The sequence below is a fragment of the Xenopus laevis genome, chromosome 1L, assembly GCF_017654675.1.
Source record: "Xenopus laevis strain J_2021 chromosome 1L, Xenopus_laevis_v10.1, whole genome shotgun sequence".
Lineage (NCBI taxonomy): Eukaryota > Metazoa > Chordata > Amphibia > Anura > Pipidae > Xenopus > Xenopus laevis.
The window spans coordinates 4449306-4465755 of record NC_054371.1 but is presented as its reverse complement, the minus strand read 5'-3'; the positions used below and the strand labels follow the sequence as shown (position 1 = coordinate 4465755).

Here is a 16450-nt window from a genome sequence, read left to right as displayed (position 1 = left end):
ATTGTTCAATCATCTATGCATGTAATGTTGAACCTGTCCTGCAACACCCTTCACCATTATCCTCCCCCATTGATAATGTTAAAACCAATATTTGTTGTTTGTCCACTACAGCAGCAGAAATTTTCACCACACCTAGTGAATAAAATCCTGAAATGGTTGATAGTGGACTATAATTATTTGCTTGAATAATACCAAACAATCGTATATATAGTAGTCAGTACATGGTCAAGGATGCACCATATGAAATTGGAAATATCTTCAGAATGCTTTATTGGTAATTATAACATTCTCTCTATTATTGTTGATTTTACATAACAAGTACATAGTACCTATAATTCTACTTGGGCACATGTGTGTAATCTTTTGACCTTATCAGGCTTTATTTCCGAGTAAAAAAGATTTTGTGTTCATTTCAGGTCTATATAAAATTATATAACATTTTGGCAGAAATATACAGAATAAAAGTCCAGCACTTGAGGTGAGTATGGCAAATATCTCCACACACACAGTGTTTTTGCCTTTGGTGCTCAGATAGGCCGGGATCATTGTGATCCAAACACTGCAGAAGAGCAACATGCTGAAAGTGATGTACTTGGCCTCATTAAAACTGTCCGGTAATGTCCGAGCTAAAAATGCTAAAACAAAACTAACAGCTGCCAGAAGCCCCATATACCCAATAACTGAGTAAAAGCCAATAGCTGAGCCCTCATTGCACTGAATGATGATGGTTCCAGGGTAAGTGTGAAGGTCCAGTTCCTGAAAGGGAGGAGAAATGGACAACCAAGTCATGCAGATTATTATTTGAATGGATGAGCAGAACAAGACTACAGAGTTGGACAATTTGACTCCCACCCATTTTCTCCATGAGCTCCCTGGCTTGGTGGCTTTGAAAGCAACACAAACCATGATAGTCTTGGCCAGAACAGAAGAGACAGCTATGGAGAAGGTGATTCCAAAAATGATGATGCGCACCATACAGGTTATATCCACAGGGCGACCGAGGAACAGAAACACACTGAGGAAGCTCAGCTTGATGGAGACAAGGAGGAGAAAGCTCAGGCTTCTGTTGTTGGCTCTCACTATGGGGGTTTCCTGGTGTGAAAAGAAAATTCTCAATATGAGCAGAGTTATAACAAAAAGGAGAAAAGAAACTAATGAAAAAAACACAGACAGCACATCATTTGTATATGAGAGAAATTCTTCCATTTTTTCAATGCACTTCTTCCGGTTTTCATTGGGCCATTCCATATCTGGGCATCTGATGCAGTTTTCACTGTCTGTAAAGAGGACAATTAAGTAAACAACAAAATGTTTTACCATTCTAGTCTAGTTAATTTGAATAGTAATGCTGGTTAAGCTTTTGGGTAGCAGAAATATTTTAACTGTATCACTAAAGCAAAACGTGTTGGAAAAAATGGCAATGTCATAGAAAGACAAAGCCAGTAAAATGCACTTATGGTAAAAGGGAAAACTATACATGAATTTATACCAGTTGTATTGGAGATCTCTCCCTCAGAACATGGGACACAATCATAACAGCAGGACTGGGCTCCAATCTTTACTGCTTTCCTGAACCCGGGGAGACATTTGTCTGAACATTGAGCTCTTGGTATCTAAAAACAAAATATTAAACTATCAGCATTTTATGGATAACTGAACAACATTTTTGGATCCCTTTATTCAGCATTCAATTACACAATCTTATCTCAGAATTTAAAAATGATGCCACAGTATGTCTATACTGCTCTTAGTTATCTGTTAAAATGGCATTAGTGTGTGATTGTGTTGCTGAACTTCTGTTGTACCTATTGACATAACCCTTTGTGGGAACCCAGGCTCAGGGTGACTCTAATTCAAGGGTTATTATTATTATAAACATGTATTTTTAGAGCATCAACCTAATTCACAGTAAACTAAATATGTATATAAAAAGAAATCACATGAATTACATACACAGAACTTACAGAATTACATACATCACAACCATTAAACAATAAAAAAAGGGAAGGGATTGAGACATGGGGTGTGGGAGTGGACAAGATCAGAAATAAGGAAAGTGAGAGATGTAGCAAATGGTATTGCATTTGGTAGCTAAACAAAATTAGGGTAGGCTTCTCTAAACAAGTGTTTTTTAAAAGATCTTTTAAAAGCAGAAAGTTTTGGAGAAAGTCGGTCAGATCGTGGGAGAGAGTTCCCAACGGAGGTGTGCAGCCCTTACAAAGACTTGAATGCAAGTGTGTGAGGAGGTGATGATAGGAGAGTTGAGGAGCAGGTCAGAAGAGTAGCGTAGTAAACAGTCGGGTGAGTATCTAGAGATCAGTGTTCTAGAGTTCCATTTCTAGAATTTTGAGATGTAGGGTTGGGCAGAGTTATGAAGAGCTCTGGGATGAGGAGAGGAGCGATATGTCTGAATATTGTCAGCATAGAGGTGATATTGGAAACCATATGAGTTAATTAGTTTTTTAAGGGACAAAGTATATAGAGAGAATAATAAAGGGTGAAGGACACAGCCTTGAGGAACCCCAATGGAAAGAGGTAGGGAAGAAGATGAAACTCCAAGAAAAACTGAAGGATCGAGACCGGGCAGTGTGGAGGAGGGGTGGTATATGTTTAGAGGGTAATGTTTAGTAGTAAAAGGTCACTTCTGATGGTGTCACGGTAGGTACGTTTTTAGGCAGTAGCAGGGGGTGAATTAATGAGAGTTGAAATATTTGTGAGCAGGGGAAATGTTACATAAGTAAAATTGGAGGCTGAACAGAGTCTGGTAAATATAAGATCCAGAGAGTTCACTTTGGAGTGAGAGAGTTAGTCTAAGCTCAGAGATAAACCTAGGGAGGATGTTAAGATTGTTAACTGGTATATTAAAGTCAACTAATATGATGTATGGGACATCAGATGAAAGTAAATAAGGAAGCCAGGCAGCAAAGTTGTTGAAAAACGGTGAGGTTGGTCCAGGAGGTCGATATTTGACAGCAATGCTAAGTGATACAGGAGAAAAGAGTCTCAAATGAGAAAAATGAGGTAGAAGGAACAGGTAGAAGAACTTTAAAGTTACAGTGGGGAGAGAGATGTAATCCTATCCCACCCCAGTTCTGTTTCCAGGTGTGGGCGTATGAGTAAGGTGCAACACATGTAGGACAGGGCAGCAGGTGAAGCAGAGTCAGTAGGAGAGAGAGACAGGTTTCAGTAAGTGCGAGTAGGTTGAAGGAATGGGTGATGAAAGTGGTGAGTTTGTTGCAAACTGATTGGGCATCCAGAGAGCACAGGAAAAATTAACTGGGTTCTTGGGTATAGGAATAAGAGTTCTGTGATAGAATTTCCACTGAAGGGAAAAAGAACATGGCCCTGATATAACAAGGCTATTGTGATATTAAATTCTATAATTAGTATAGATATGGGTATATATCATTTATGTGAAAGTAGGGAGGGGTGTGTATATGGATGGTGGGTTTTCATTTGGAGGGGTTGAACTTGATGGATTTTGTCTTTTTTCAACCTGATATAACTATGTAACCATGTAAGGGCCAGGGTTGGGGGAAATGTCCCCAGCTGCCAGCAACAGAAAGGACAGATAAGCTACAGTAAGTCAGGGTTTGCATACCTCCCAACATCTGAAAAATGGAAAGAGAGACAAACAGTTGCGTTGCAGGTTATGAAAGTTTGAATATATTTCTGGGAGTTTTAGTGCAATGTTTTATGTTTTTAGAAGTTTTGCTAATGAAAGTGAATTGCCCATTAAGCTGCAAGTCTCAGTTCTCCCAAGAGACCTGCTTATCTTAAATAGTTACAAAATTATCTGGGTTGTCTGCAGTGTACTGGGCTCTCTGCCAAAAAGCTTCTTATTTGAATTAAGTTTCAGAAACTTTGTATCTTTTTTCTGGCATCAGTGCAGGAGAGCAAAGAGAAAGTCTGTTTGTTAGGCAGGATTTAAATCCAATATAAATGAGGAGGTGATGAAAAATAAATAAAAAATAAAATATAAATACAAATATTTCTCCTTTATTGTTGGCTATTAGAAACGATTACATAAAAGCATGTAGACACATCATTGCCTGACACATTTTGGACTCAACCAGTCCTTAATCATAGGCTAAATGATGTACAAATCAAATAACATTTAAATACACAATGAATAAATCACACTACACAATGATAAAATCAATGTGCACTACTGTTTGATAAAACTCTACAGTCAGATCTAAATGTTTCAGAGAAAGAAGTCAGCAAACGCAAGTCCTATAAATATAAAAGAGACAAAGAGGATCACAAACTAAACTGTATCTATACCTGGCAAAGGAGGTGTTTGCCTAAATCTATATTACCTTAAGGGAGACATATGTCAGGGGGTTCACAAAAATCTGTTTCTTTTTCTAGTACAGATGACAAGTCATCTTTGGATATCACTCCTTTTTCATCTACGAGATCTACGGATGATGACTTCCTTTCTGATGATCCTATACAACAAAAAAACTACGGCACACTGATCACCCGCAAGCTACAAAGAGAGATTTCCCAATGAAAGGAAAAAGAGAAAGATACGGAGATGGGGGAGGAGAAAGTGTAGAAAGATACAGTCTGAGGAAGAACACAAATCAATGCAGGAATCAACGGGGAAAAATCTAAATCTATCAAATACACCATTGAGTCAAACCCAGCCAATATTACTTTCCAGAGGTCTCTCCTTCTCCCCAGATAGAAATGTTTTCAATATGTTAATTGACAATAACAAGTTTTCTTTCCTTTCGGAAGATGTTTTTTTGGACACTATTATTAATATTACTGCTTCCGAAGTGCATTCACCAGATGAGATAACTCCCAGCCAAGCTTCACCCATTGAGGGGATCATAATACTATATCTGATTTTACAGTTAAAGAACAAAGTGCACTATGAGATCTATGGGATTTGAGTTCTCAGGGTTCCTCGGGGGATTCAACATGAATAATTGAATATGATCATATATATCTAAAAAGTCCTTCAACTTTCTATCTGGTTGCATCAACCTCATGGACATTTATCAAGATTGCGTTGAGAGAGATTTACTAAAATCTTGAATAAACTAAGAAATATGATATGGGATAAATAATATGGTTGGATTATGTTAGATGTTAAGTCATTGTACTCAAGCATTCCCCATAGTTTGAGTATATCATCAATTTAATACTATGTGACACAATTCTCTAATTATGCCAATGATTTACAACAATTTCTTGTTGAATGTGTTGACTGTTTACTAAATCATAACTATTCTATGTTTGATGGGGGTTTCTACCTCCAAAGATGTGGGACATCTATGGAGGCGGCCTTTGCAACCTCATATGACAATCTATACACAGGTTGGTGGGAGGAGTCCCACATCTTTGGAGGTAATTCCCCCTTTAGAGATAAGGTGGTGTGGTATGGCCGATATATCGATGATTTATTATTGGTATCGAAACAAGGATCTCTATCCCCTGAAGCATTTTTAACGTATGTAAATGACAATGTTATGAACTGATCCTTTACAATGACCCAAAATGATTATAAAATAGATTTTTTGGATATCACACTTAAGGGTGAACATGGCAAAGTTGTGAACTTTATAGAAAACCAATATCAGGTAATACTTGCGTAATACATGCAACAAGTTTCCATCCATATCACACAATAAAAGCCATATAGTACTCACAGTTTCTTTGTGTTAGGAGAAATTGTACAAAGGACAACGTATATCATCAGCATGCTGATGGGTTAAATATAGACTTCTAAAGAGATCTTATCCTCAAGAGATTGTTCAGCAAGCCTATGAAAGGGCATCTATGTGTACTCAAACTAATTTTGTGACAGCTATAAATAATAAAATAAAAAAAGGTAGTGGGAATGATGTACTTTATTTTCCACTGAATATAGTAAAGAATTTAACCAAGTAAGGTCTATTGTGTACAAGTATTTGCCTATTCTATACGGCGATTACAAGTTAAAAACAATTCTGCATAATACAGAGATTAAATGTGTTTCTCAAAGGGCTCCAAACTGGCTATGGCCATTTTGGATCTTTAAATTCGGGACCAGAAGTCCCGATGTTCTTAATAAACAATGGGATATAAACTGCTTTGTTTAGATTCTGGGAATAAAGTTTTTAAAAAAATTTGAATTAACAATTTGCAGATTCTACATCACCCATTTTTAAAAGGGAAGGACCATACTATTGCATTCACAATCAACAAATTTGGAACTGATATTTTTGAAAGATAGATGTAATTTCTAATGGGAAATACAGTAGCTGCTAAGGACTGGTTGAGTCCGAAATGTGTCAGGCAATGATGCGTCTACATGCTTTTATGTTATTTTTTCTAATAGCTAACAATAAAGAAGAAATATTTTTATCGGAGGTGCGTCTACATTTTTCTGATTTTGATCCAGGGACTAGCCATTTTGGAGTCATGAAGGAATTTTTCCCCCTCTGATGTAAATTGGAGAGTCATCAAATGGGGTTTTTTTTTGCCTTCCTCTGGATCAATTGGCAGTTAGACAGGTTAAAAAAAAAGTTAAAACGTTACTACTATGTTACTATGTAATAAAAAAACCTGGGACTGCAGGCTGAGCTGTCAGAAACTGGATAATTGGGAGGTATGGATTGTATGAAGAAAAGGAGTTACCTGGAAAAACAAAATAGAAAACTTTATGTGCATCATGTGTGTAGAGGAAAGGAGAGAGGTTGAAATTTTTATACCTTTGTGACTTGTTCAAGGAGGTGACAGAAAATGGTTTAGGAAGCATTAAAGTGCAAATAGGAGAAATACAGGATAAAACATACTGTATTTGAAGTTTGAAGTAACAAACACATCTGCTTTCTTGTTATACCAGCTGGTTCAATGTTGATTGAAGACAATTCAGCTCCTTGAGCCTTGTCATTGCCTTGTGCAACTGCCTTGTTTAACTGCCATTTCCTAGTATGTGAAATGTTAGCACTAGTGCTATTCCCTAGGGGTACATTTCTCAAGGGTCGAATATCGAGGGCTAATAAACCCTCGAATTCGACCCTCGAATTTAAATCCTTCGAATTCAAATATCGTATTCGAAGGATTTAGCGCAAATCCTATGATCGATTGATCGAAGTAAAAATCGTTTGATTGAACGATAAAATCCTTTGACTCAAAGGATTTTAAGCGATCGATCGAAGGATTTTTCTTCTATCAAAAAAAGGTTAGAAAAGTGACAGTACTTCGACTACTTCGACTGTCGGACGATTTTTAGTTTGAATCGTTAGAATCGAAGATAGTAGTAACCTATTCGATGGCCGAAGTACCCAAAAAAATACTTTGAAATTCAAAGTATTTTTCATTTGAATCCTTCACTCGAGCTTAGTAAATGTGCCCCCTAGTGTCAATAGTATTAATCAGGGCAGACTGCATGGATCATTGTTGCTTAGCACACCTATATGGAAGTGTTTTCAGTACCAGTAACAAAAATTGAACCTGCTTAGTCCTATAATATTTAGAAAATTAATTTTCACAGGGTGCTGATTATGATCATCTCAATACGCTATAAAGTTTTAGCTTTTAACACTTTCTCACCCTGTAACACCTGTGACCTGGGTGTAAAAACCCCAGGTCTGACGCATCAGCATAAATCACAATAAATGTAAACCCCCTGAGAATGGGAAAACACTCACCCGACGTATCGAGTGGTCCGGGTGCATCACCCCAAACCCGTAGCAGTAGGTGTCTGTGCAAATAATGAAGAAAATCAGCAAGTACTCCAAAAGCCACTCTTCAGGTAAAATTCAACTTTTATTTCAACAGTTTAAAACTGTAGGATGTAATGGTTTTAAACTGTTGAAATAAAAGTTGAATTTTACCTGAAGAGTGGCTTCCGGAATCCTTGGTGATTTTCTTCATTATCTTTTCAGTACCAGTGCCAATTATTTGTAATCGAAACAAAGAGAAAGCAACATTTTTTCTACCTTATTGTTTTTTGTTTTCCATTTGATTTTATCCAGACTGATTTCTAATTTCCGATCAAGTGGAGCCCAGGGGATGTACCGTCCGACTGAGGTCTCAGCTATGTAGTCCTTTAATCTGCTATAGAAATTGGTGATCTGATACTGGACTTCATAGCAAATCATAATACTATGAGTTTGTGCCAGCATGGTTTTATGCGTAATAGATCTTGCCAGACTAACTTAATTTCTTTTTACGAGAATGTAAGTAGAGACCTCGATTCTGGGATGGCAGTGGATGTGATTTACTAAGACTTTGCTAAAGCATTTGATACAGTGCCACACAAAAGGTTACTGGTTAAATGAAGGAATGTTGGCCTGGAACATAGTATTTGTACCTGGATAGAGAACTGGCTAAAAGATAGACTACGAAGAGTGGTGGTAAATGGAACATTTTCTAATTGGACCAGTGTTGTTAGTGGAGTACCGCAGGGCTCTGTACTAGGTCCCTTGCTTTTCAACTTGTTTATTAATGACCTGGAGGTGGCCATTGAAAGTACTGTTTCTATTTTTGCAGATGATACTAAATTGTGCAGAACTATAGGTTCCATGCAGGATGCTGCCACTTTGCACAGTGATTTGTCTAAACTGGAAAACTGGGCAGCAAACTGGAAAATGAGGTTCAACGTTGATAAATGCAAGGTTATGCACTTTGGCAAAAATAATATAAATGCAAGTTATACACTAAATGGCAATGTGTTGGGAGTTTCCTTAAATGAAAAGGATCTAGGGGTCTTTGTAGATAACACGTTGTCTAATTCTGGGCAGTGTCATTCTGTGACTACTAAAGCAAATAAAGTTCTGTCTTGCATAAAAAAGGGCATTAACTCAAACGATGAAAACATAATTATGCCTCTTTATAGGTCCTTGGTGAGGCCTCATCTGGAGTATGCAGTTCAGTTTTGGACTCCAGTCCTTAAGAGGGATATAAATGAGCTGGAGAGAGTGCAGAGACGTGCAACTAAATTGGTTAGAGGGACGGAAGACTTAAATTATGAGAGTAGACTGTCAAGGTTGGGGTTGTTTTCTCTGGAAAAAAGGCGCTTGCGAGGGGACATGATTACACTTTACAAGTACATAAGAGGACATTATAGACAAATGGCAGGGGACCTTTTTACCCATAAAGTGGATCACCGTACCAGAGGCCACCCCTTTAGACTAGAAGAAAAGAATTTTCATTTGAAGCAACGTAGAGGGTTCTTCACAGTCAGGACAGTGAGGTTGTGGAATGCACTGCCGGGTGATGTTGTGATGGCTGATTCAGTTAATGCCTTTAAGAATGGCTTGGATGATTTTTTGGACAGACATAATACAAAGGCTATTGTGATACTAAACTCTATAGTTAATATAGGTATGGGTATATAGAATTTTAATTAAAAGTAGGGAGGGGTGTGTGTATGGATGCTGGGTTTTCATTTGGAGGGGTTGAACTTGATGGACTTTGTCTTTTTTCAACCCAATTTAACTATGTAACTATGTAACTATGATAGGGAGTCACCATTTCCCCGTTGTCATTAAAAACTTTAAATACAAAGTCTTTGAATTCAAAATTCCATCTTTTGAGAAAGGCGCGTATCTATGAAAGATGAATAAAATAGGATAAGAAATCTTGGCTTTTCTTTCTCTCACCAGTCTCCTGCCATCCACTGCTACATACTCACTAATAATGGTTTAAATGTATGTCTACTGTATCCATATTTCATGCTTTGCTTGGATCAGTTACATTCCCTATCATACCTGTCTCATCCTATTTCCTGACCCCATGTATAAAGCCAAATTGTTATCTGATAACAGGAACTAGGTGTGAATCTGGGTCTTCAGACTTTGCCAAGCATTTGGTTCTCCTATAGACCCATGTGGTTCTCTTGGACTCTAATTTTGGGGCCAGATTTGAGAGCAGAATGACTGTAGAACAACTTAAGGTACAGCAATTTTAAGTATACTACTTTACCAGTGAATCATCATATTCTGTCTATTTTTCTCCAGATTTCTACCTTTTTTTCTTTTTCTCATTGATATAACCTCCTAATAATGTAAGTACTAATATTCCTTCAGCCTGTTTCTCTTTTCAGACTTCACCTTTACTTCTGTCCTTACCTCTCTCTGCTCTGAAATATTTATCTTTTCTGAATTCACTTACTGTTTCTACACACTTTAGCAAACACAAGCCCAATCATTTAAATCCCATATATCTCATCATGTCCAGGCCCCCCGTCCAATCTCCGCTCTTCCATGCACCTTATCTCAAGTTTGTACTTTGCTCCAAGATCTCACTCTGTGCCCTTCCAAAATGCCTCTAACGCACATAACCTCATTAGTATTTCACTCATTTCATCCACTGCTGCGCCTACGTGTACCATGTGCTTTATAATATGCACGCTCAATATGTAATGATAATAATGCTGTGCATGACTTTTTCATATCCAAGGATTTCTATTTCTAGGCATCACTGAAATAATGGATCACTACAATGATACAGTTTTCCCTGCTGCCCTCTCATTTGGTGGCCTACACTTCAGTCATACCCCAAGACCTGGCTACACACATGTGAAGAAGTTGGTTCATTCAAGATTTAATTCCTTCCCTCACCTTTTACTCTTTTGAAACCAAAGAATTAGAAACTACTATCTCTTGCTTTATAGGTTGCAATCATCTACCTCCTCCTAACCTACTTCTCAATTTCTAGATCATTTCTCAGCTTGGCTCCTACTGTTTCCCTCTTCAGAGATCACTGCTATCATTATGGGTGAAGAGTAACCTATCTGTGTTACCTCCTCCTAAGGCTCCAACAACCTCAATTTGAGCCCCCACCGACCAGGATGGCCACACCCTTGACCACATCTTTAACCACCTTTGTTCTTTGACTAAACTCTAAAAGGGGATGTAACCCCCAGCTTTAACTCATTTAAAACTGGGGGTTTGCTAAGAGATAAACACTTTATCTCCTAGCATGATTCCTAACACCAAACATTAGAATACAACCTGGCTAAATACATTAGGCTGTTTTAAACGTGGAGCTCAGAGATGCGTTACCTGTCAATACATAAAGATTGGGGGCACATTTCTTTCGAGCACTACAAAATGAATGTATAAAATAAAAGAATATATAAAATATGATTATGTAATTTCCTGTGAAAAATGTGGAAAACAGTACGTGGGCCAAACTAGTAGGTGCCTCAAGGAAAGAGCACATTAATAACATTAATAACTTAATATCAGAATCTGAAACTAATATATCTAGGCATTTGTGACCCGGTAGCTTATGACATTATATGTCACGATGATTAAAGTTGTTTTTTGTTGTATACAGTTTGCACAAGAGGAGTACAAATATGGCCACAAGAGCCTTGTCATGTGACAAGCATCATTATAGTAGGCTGTGTTTGCCCTCTCTCTTTTACTTCCCTCCCATTTTTAACAAAAGATCCACTCAGAGTGTTAGGTTTTTCAAGAAACCTTCTGATTGAATAATTATAATACAAATGTGATTGGTGCACTTAGGTTTAAATACCCTGTATGTGCAATTCTGCTGTAGCCTATTATTAAGTGTTGAGAGAACACGAAACTTGTAGGACTGTGATCCAGACTACTGCCTGGAGGACTGCTCTATGCCTACCCTTCAAACAATATGGTGATGTCCGCTCCCTTATGCTGAAGGCTTGGGGCAGAGCACCTGAGCCTCCTCATTCACATGGTGAGTCTGTCTAAAGATTTTATATTATATGATGAAATTACATAAACTCGATGGACAAAGACATCAAGTTCAGATGTGAAAGACAGCAAACTGGCATTTTTGGACTGCGCAGTGTTTATCAAAGAGGGGAGGAACCTCGATATTGAAGTATACAGAAAACTCACTCACACAGATCACCCTCTGGAACATTTTTTTTTACCCACTTTACACCATTGGTTGAATCTGTGGCAATCAGCACAGAAGTGAAAGAGAAAGGATACAAATATCTGAAAGGGTTTCTGAAAATGTTTCGATACCTGGACTGGGCCTTTATCAAAATTAAATTAAATCAAAGTCAAGGAAAAACACCAAACTAAGAAATAGAGGGGAGGAGCATAGCAGGAAAAACAACATAGTCGTCCCATATGTGGCTGGAACATCAGAAAAATCACATGCCTGTGTATTTCAAACCCAGCAACACTCTAAGACAGAATTTGGTGCACTCTAAAGACACAACACCAAAGCACATGAAGAGCAATGTGGTCTATGCTGTTCAATGTAGTAAAGAGTGCTCAAATCTATACATTGGGGAGGTAAAACAAAAGCTTTGTAAGAGAATTGCCTGATATAGAAGGACTGACTCATCAGGACTAGACTCAGCAGACTATCTACACTTCAAGGAAAAGAGACAATCCTTTGAGGATAATAATGTGCACATTTTAGATAGAGAGGACATATGTTTTGAAAGAGGGGTGAAAGAGGCCATTCATATCAAAGTAGTGAAACCATCCCTGAACAGAGGAGGGGGCCTGCAATACTGCTTGTCATCAATCTACAATGCAGCTTTGACATCCTTATGCCAGCTACTCACAATAATTCACACTTCCAGTCATGTACATTGAAAGACAAACACATGCCTCAATAAAAATCATGGTACTATTGTGACTGGATCCCACTTTCAAACATCTTTGAGTTTCAGCCAACACCTTACTGGAATTCAATGGAACCATTGTGATTGGCTATCTGTGGCTTTACTACCCTCAAGGGTTTAAATGTCATGAAATTACCTACCGATTCAGTTGAACTGAAAAAGCCACTTGGATGAGTGGTGGAATGTTTTCAAGAAAAACTGTAAATGTCCAGTTGCCTTGACTTAATTCTACTAGATACTGCAGAATAATTACCTGCTACAATAATAGCAAGAACTCTAGTTAGCTTGCCAGAGAGGCCAAATATACTACACAGTAAAATTCATTTCCCTCTCCTACTATTAATGATGAGACTGGTAAAAAATGCCATCACCACTGGAGATATAATTCAGACTGCCTTTGAAACTGCTAGTGAGCTCCTTAATGCACCCTCACCTTCACCTAGTGTGCCTGTTAATGACAGCCCTCAAAACTAACACTCATGCTATGCTTGATCCATCTAATATCCCACCTGCTGCCATACTTAATTGCCCAAATGCTCTATACTCCAATTGCCCAAATGCTCTATTAACTAAAGTAGATGAAGGTTACTCTGGCATAACTAATTTCCCAACATGTGCACTTTCTAATAAAGTCTTCTTCTCAGAGATCTTTGGAGATTCCATCTCCAAAGGTTGGCTCTTAAGGTTGAGCCTATTGAATAATAATGATTATATGTGCATTACATTAATAAATAAATAATTTGCTAAGGTTCCTGTTGCACTGGAGGTTACTACACCCTAACCAGACCTAACAATAGGCACATATGTTATAATATGATGGAAATGACAATGCTACAGCACCACTCTTCCATCTCTGTAATGAATAATATTCACAGCAAAATCAGATACATTGCTAATAATATGACATATGAATATTATTATAATTAAAACAGTTTACCTTATGTTTAAAATCTAACACATTTCCGTATCTTTCAATATTTCGTTTACTGTATAAGTTGTGCAAATAATGCATCTTGCTACCCGCTTTGGACAAAACATCAACTGCGAAAATGATATTATTTGTATGAAAATCCTCCTTAAAGGCTCCAATATCTGTAAGTCTTTTCACTCCTTTGCAATTCTTAATAGACCGTGAAAAAACTATTTTATGGAGGAAAGACAAACTCATATTTTCTGTTATACAGAGATGGTAGTGAATCCAGATTGACTCTAACAACTTGTCTTCTGGATATTTTGATGGGTGCATATTCTCTAGAAACAGTTTGAACTGGTGAGTAATTTTATTATATTTTTCTCTATTCTGCATAAATACCAGGCTTCCATTAAATAATCGAAATGCATAGTTGAAAACTTTACTATAATATAGCCAGTCAGACGTAAAGATAAAAGTCTTTTCACTTAATATATCTGATATTTCCAATAATGTCAATGCAATATTTATATTAATTGTTCCACAAAAAATAACAATACTGGTTGAGGATTCTTGGATTATTCTTTTATGCAATATCTTTTCTGTAGCATCTCTGTCATCTCGAATTTTTATTGTGAAGTCAATGCAGATGTCTTCATTGGAGAGATATTGTTGTAGCAGTTGGTGAGCTCCTTCTCCATTTACATCATTTGTTGTAATAATTCCAACCCAGGTCCACCCAAAATATTTCAGTAACTGTGTAATAGCAATAAACTGTCCTGCCTTACTTTGTACGGTCAGGAAAAAGAATGGGAAGGTGGCTCTGTCATTGAGGAAAGGGTCTGTAGCTCCGTAACTGATCTGTAGAAATAAAAAGGTTAAAACAAATACAAAGTATATGCAATTAAGTGATACTTGTTTCATCCTTGCACTATTTATTTCAGTTATGTCTTTACTTCCAAAAAAATCCCACATGCATGCTGATAAGATAGAAAGTATAATTGTATTAAATCATTTTAAAATATCAAAAACTCCCCACATGGAGCCTAACGCGTTTCATGCTTACCAAGAACTTAGTCATAGGCAATCTCTGATATGTCAATTTTTTCTGAGACTTAATCCTCTCTCTTATAGGCCCTCCCATATTTAAAAAACAATCACAGTTCAACACATGGATTGTATATATCATTAATTTATACTTTATAATTCATATTTATATCATTAATTAATACTGTATTTGGTTTTTAATTCTGGGAGGGAATTTTGTGCCATTGGGTAAGCGCTAGTGATGGGCGAATTTGCCGAAAAATTTGCGAAACGGTGCCAGCATCTCGTTTTTAACGCCGGCGAGTTTTTTGAGGGCAAATTTTCGCCGGCGTTTCACGAATTTATTCGCTGGCGGCGAATCGCGCAAATTCGCGCCTGGCGAATAAATTCGCCCATCACTAGTAAGCGCAAATTAAACTGGAGAACTGGCTAGAGGAAATGGAGAAGTCGTATAACAACCTGAATCATAGGGGCAGCTTTGATAAAGGGCAAAGTGACTAATGCTGGTGAAAATTCGCCAGTGTCGCTGGCATAACTTCGCTAGTGAAGGAGATAGAATCTAGCGGTACTTTGAACCCTAACGCCAGGCGAATTTGTGTTTTGATGAATTGACGTAACTATGCAAATTCACTAAGATGCCGATTTTACTGAACGTTACCTCTTGCGCCAGACTTACCTTCACCACCTTGGACCAGTCAAAGTGCAATAAGTAGATAGGAGTTACTCAAAAAATAGTTGAAAATCTTTCCAAAAATGTTACCGTCTTCTCCTTTTTTCAGGGTCATAGGCTGCAAAAGATCATAAAATGTTGTGGTACCCTCCTTCCCCCCTACATTTCCTAACATATGGCACATAAACTATACACTGGGCTCATTTGTAGGGCAATACAACAACTTTATTTTCTTTTATTAAGGTTTCCCGGGCTTGTGTAGTATAATGTATTGGCTGCAACATATACGTACATTGAACTTTAACTTCCTGCAGTATGCAAATTAGGCAACGCTAGCGCAAATACGATTTGCTTGGCGCAGTAACGATAGGGCAAATTCGCCAGTGTATGGCGCCCTGGACACAACTTTGGATTTTAGTGAATTAGCGTTGTCTTGGCGAAGTCTTGTGCTGTGAGCAAAGCTGTCACTGGAAAATTTTCGGAGGTTAGTCAATTTGCACCATAGAGAGAATTACCACCAAAAATTAATTAACACTCCACAGTTTCAATTTGGCAAAATACAGACCCAGAAAGGTTTCTCTGGATTTTATTTAACCAATGGCAATTATTTCATGGTGCACATCAGAATCAGTACATAGCCAGAAACATCAATGATATCACTCATCTGTATGATACATTATTACATTATCATAGCAACTTGGACAATGGACTTGAATGATTAACTTTAATGAACATCTTTTTAAATCACTTTCTGGAAAGACAACAATCTTCACAGTATCTGTCTGTGTCTATTAATTATCATCATCATTATTTATTAGATATGCGTTCTGCCAAATAATTTTTTGGATTCATAGTCAGATAAATAGGTTTGTCTAGGCACATGAATTTGGGTGAATTCGGCAATGGCAAATAAATTTGCAAAACTAATGTGCGCCGGCGTTAAAAAAATGGATGCTGGCGTAAAAAAAAATGGACGCCGGCGAATTCACGAATTTTTTGCCATTTCACAAATTTAGTGGGAAATTCACGAATTTTTCGGCGAAACGGTGCAACTTCACCCATCACTAATCTTAACCAAATCCTGGATTTGGTGAGTCCCTGAAAAGGACATCACTGCTTTTTAACTGATCCAAAGAGCTTATACAGGTAAATATTATTAAATAGATGTTTCTGTACCAGTTCAACACAAAACAATACACTACACATCTGCACATATAGTAAAGTCTGTGTTTCTTACCTG

General features: G+C 37.5%; 1 protein-coding gene across 1 annotated transcript; it reads right to left on the bottom strand.

The window, feature by feature from the left end:
• Window positions 1-372: 372 nt before the first annotated feature.
• Window positions 373-10820, bottom strand: LOC108705332 (vomeronasal type-2 receptor 26). Its single transcript, XM_041589930.1, has 4 exons — window positions 10751-10820; window positions 7653-7705; window positions 1490-1613; window positions 373-1277 (listed from the first exon to the last, which is right to left on the bottom strand). Exons 1-4 carry the CDS (start codon window positions 10818-10820, stop codon window positions 373-375), a joined length of 1152 nt encoding a protein of 383 aa, XP_041445864.1.
• Between the last annotated feature and the right edge of the window lie 5630 nt (window positions 10821-16450).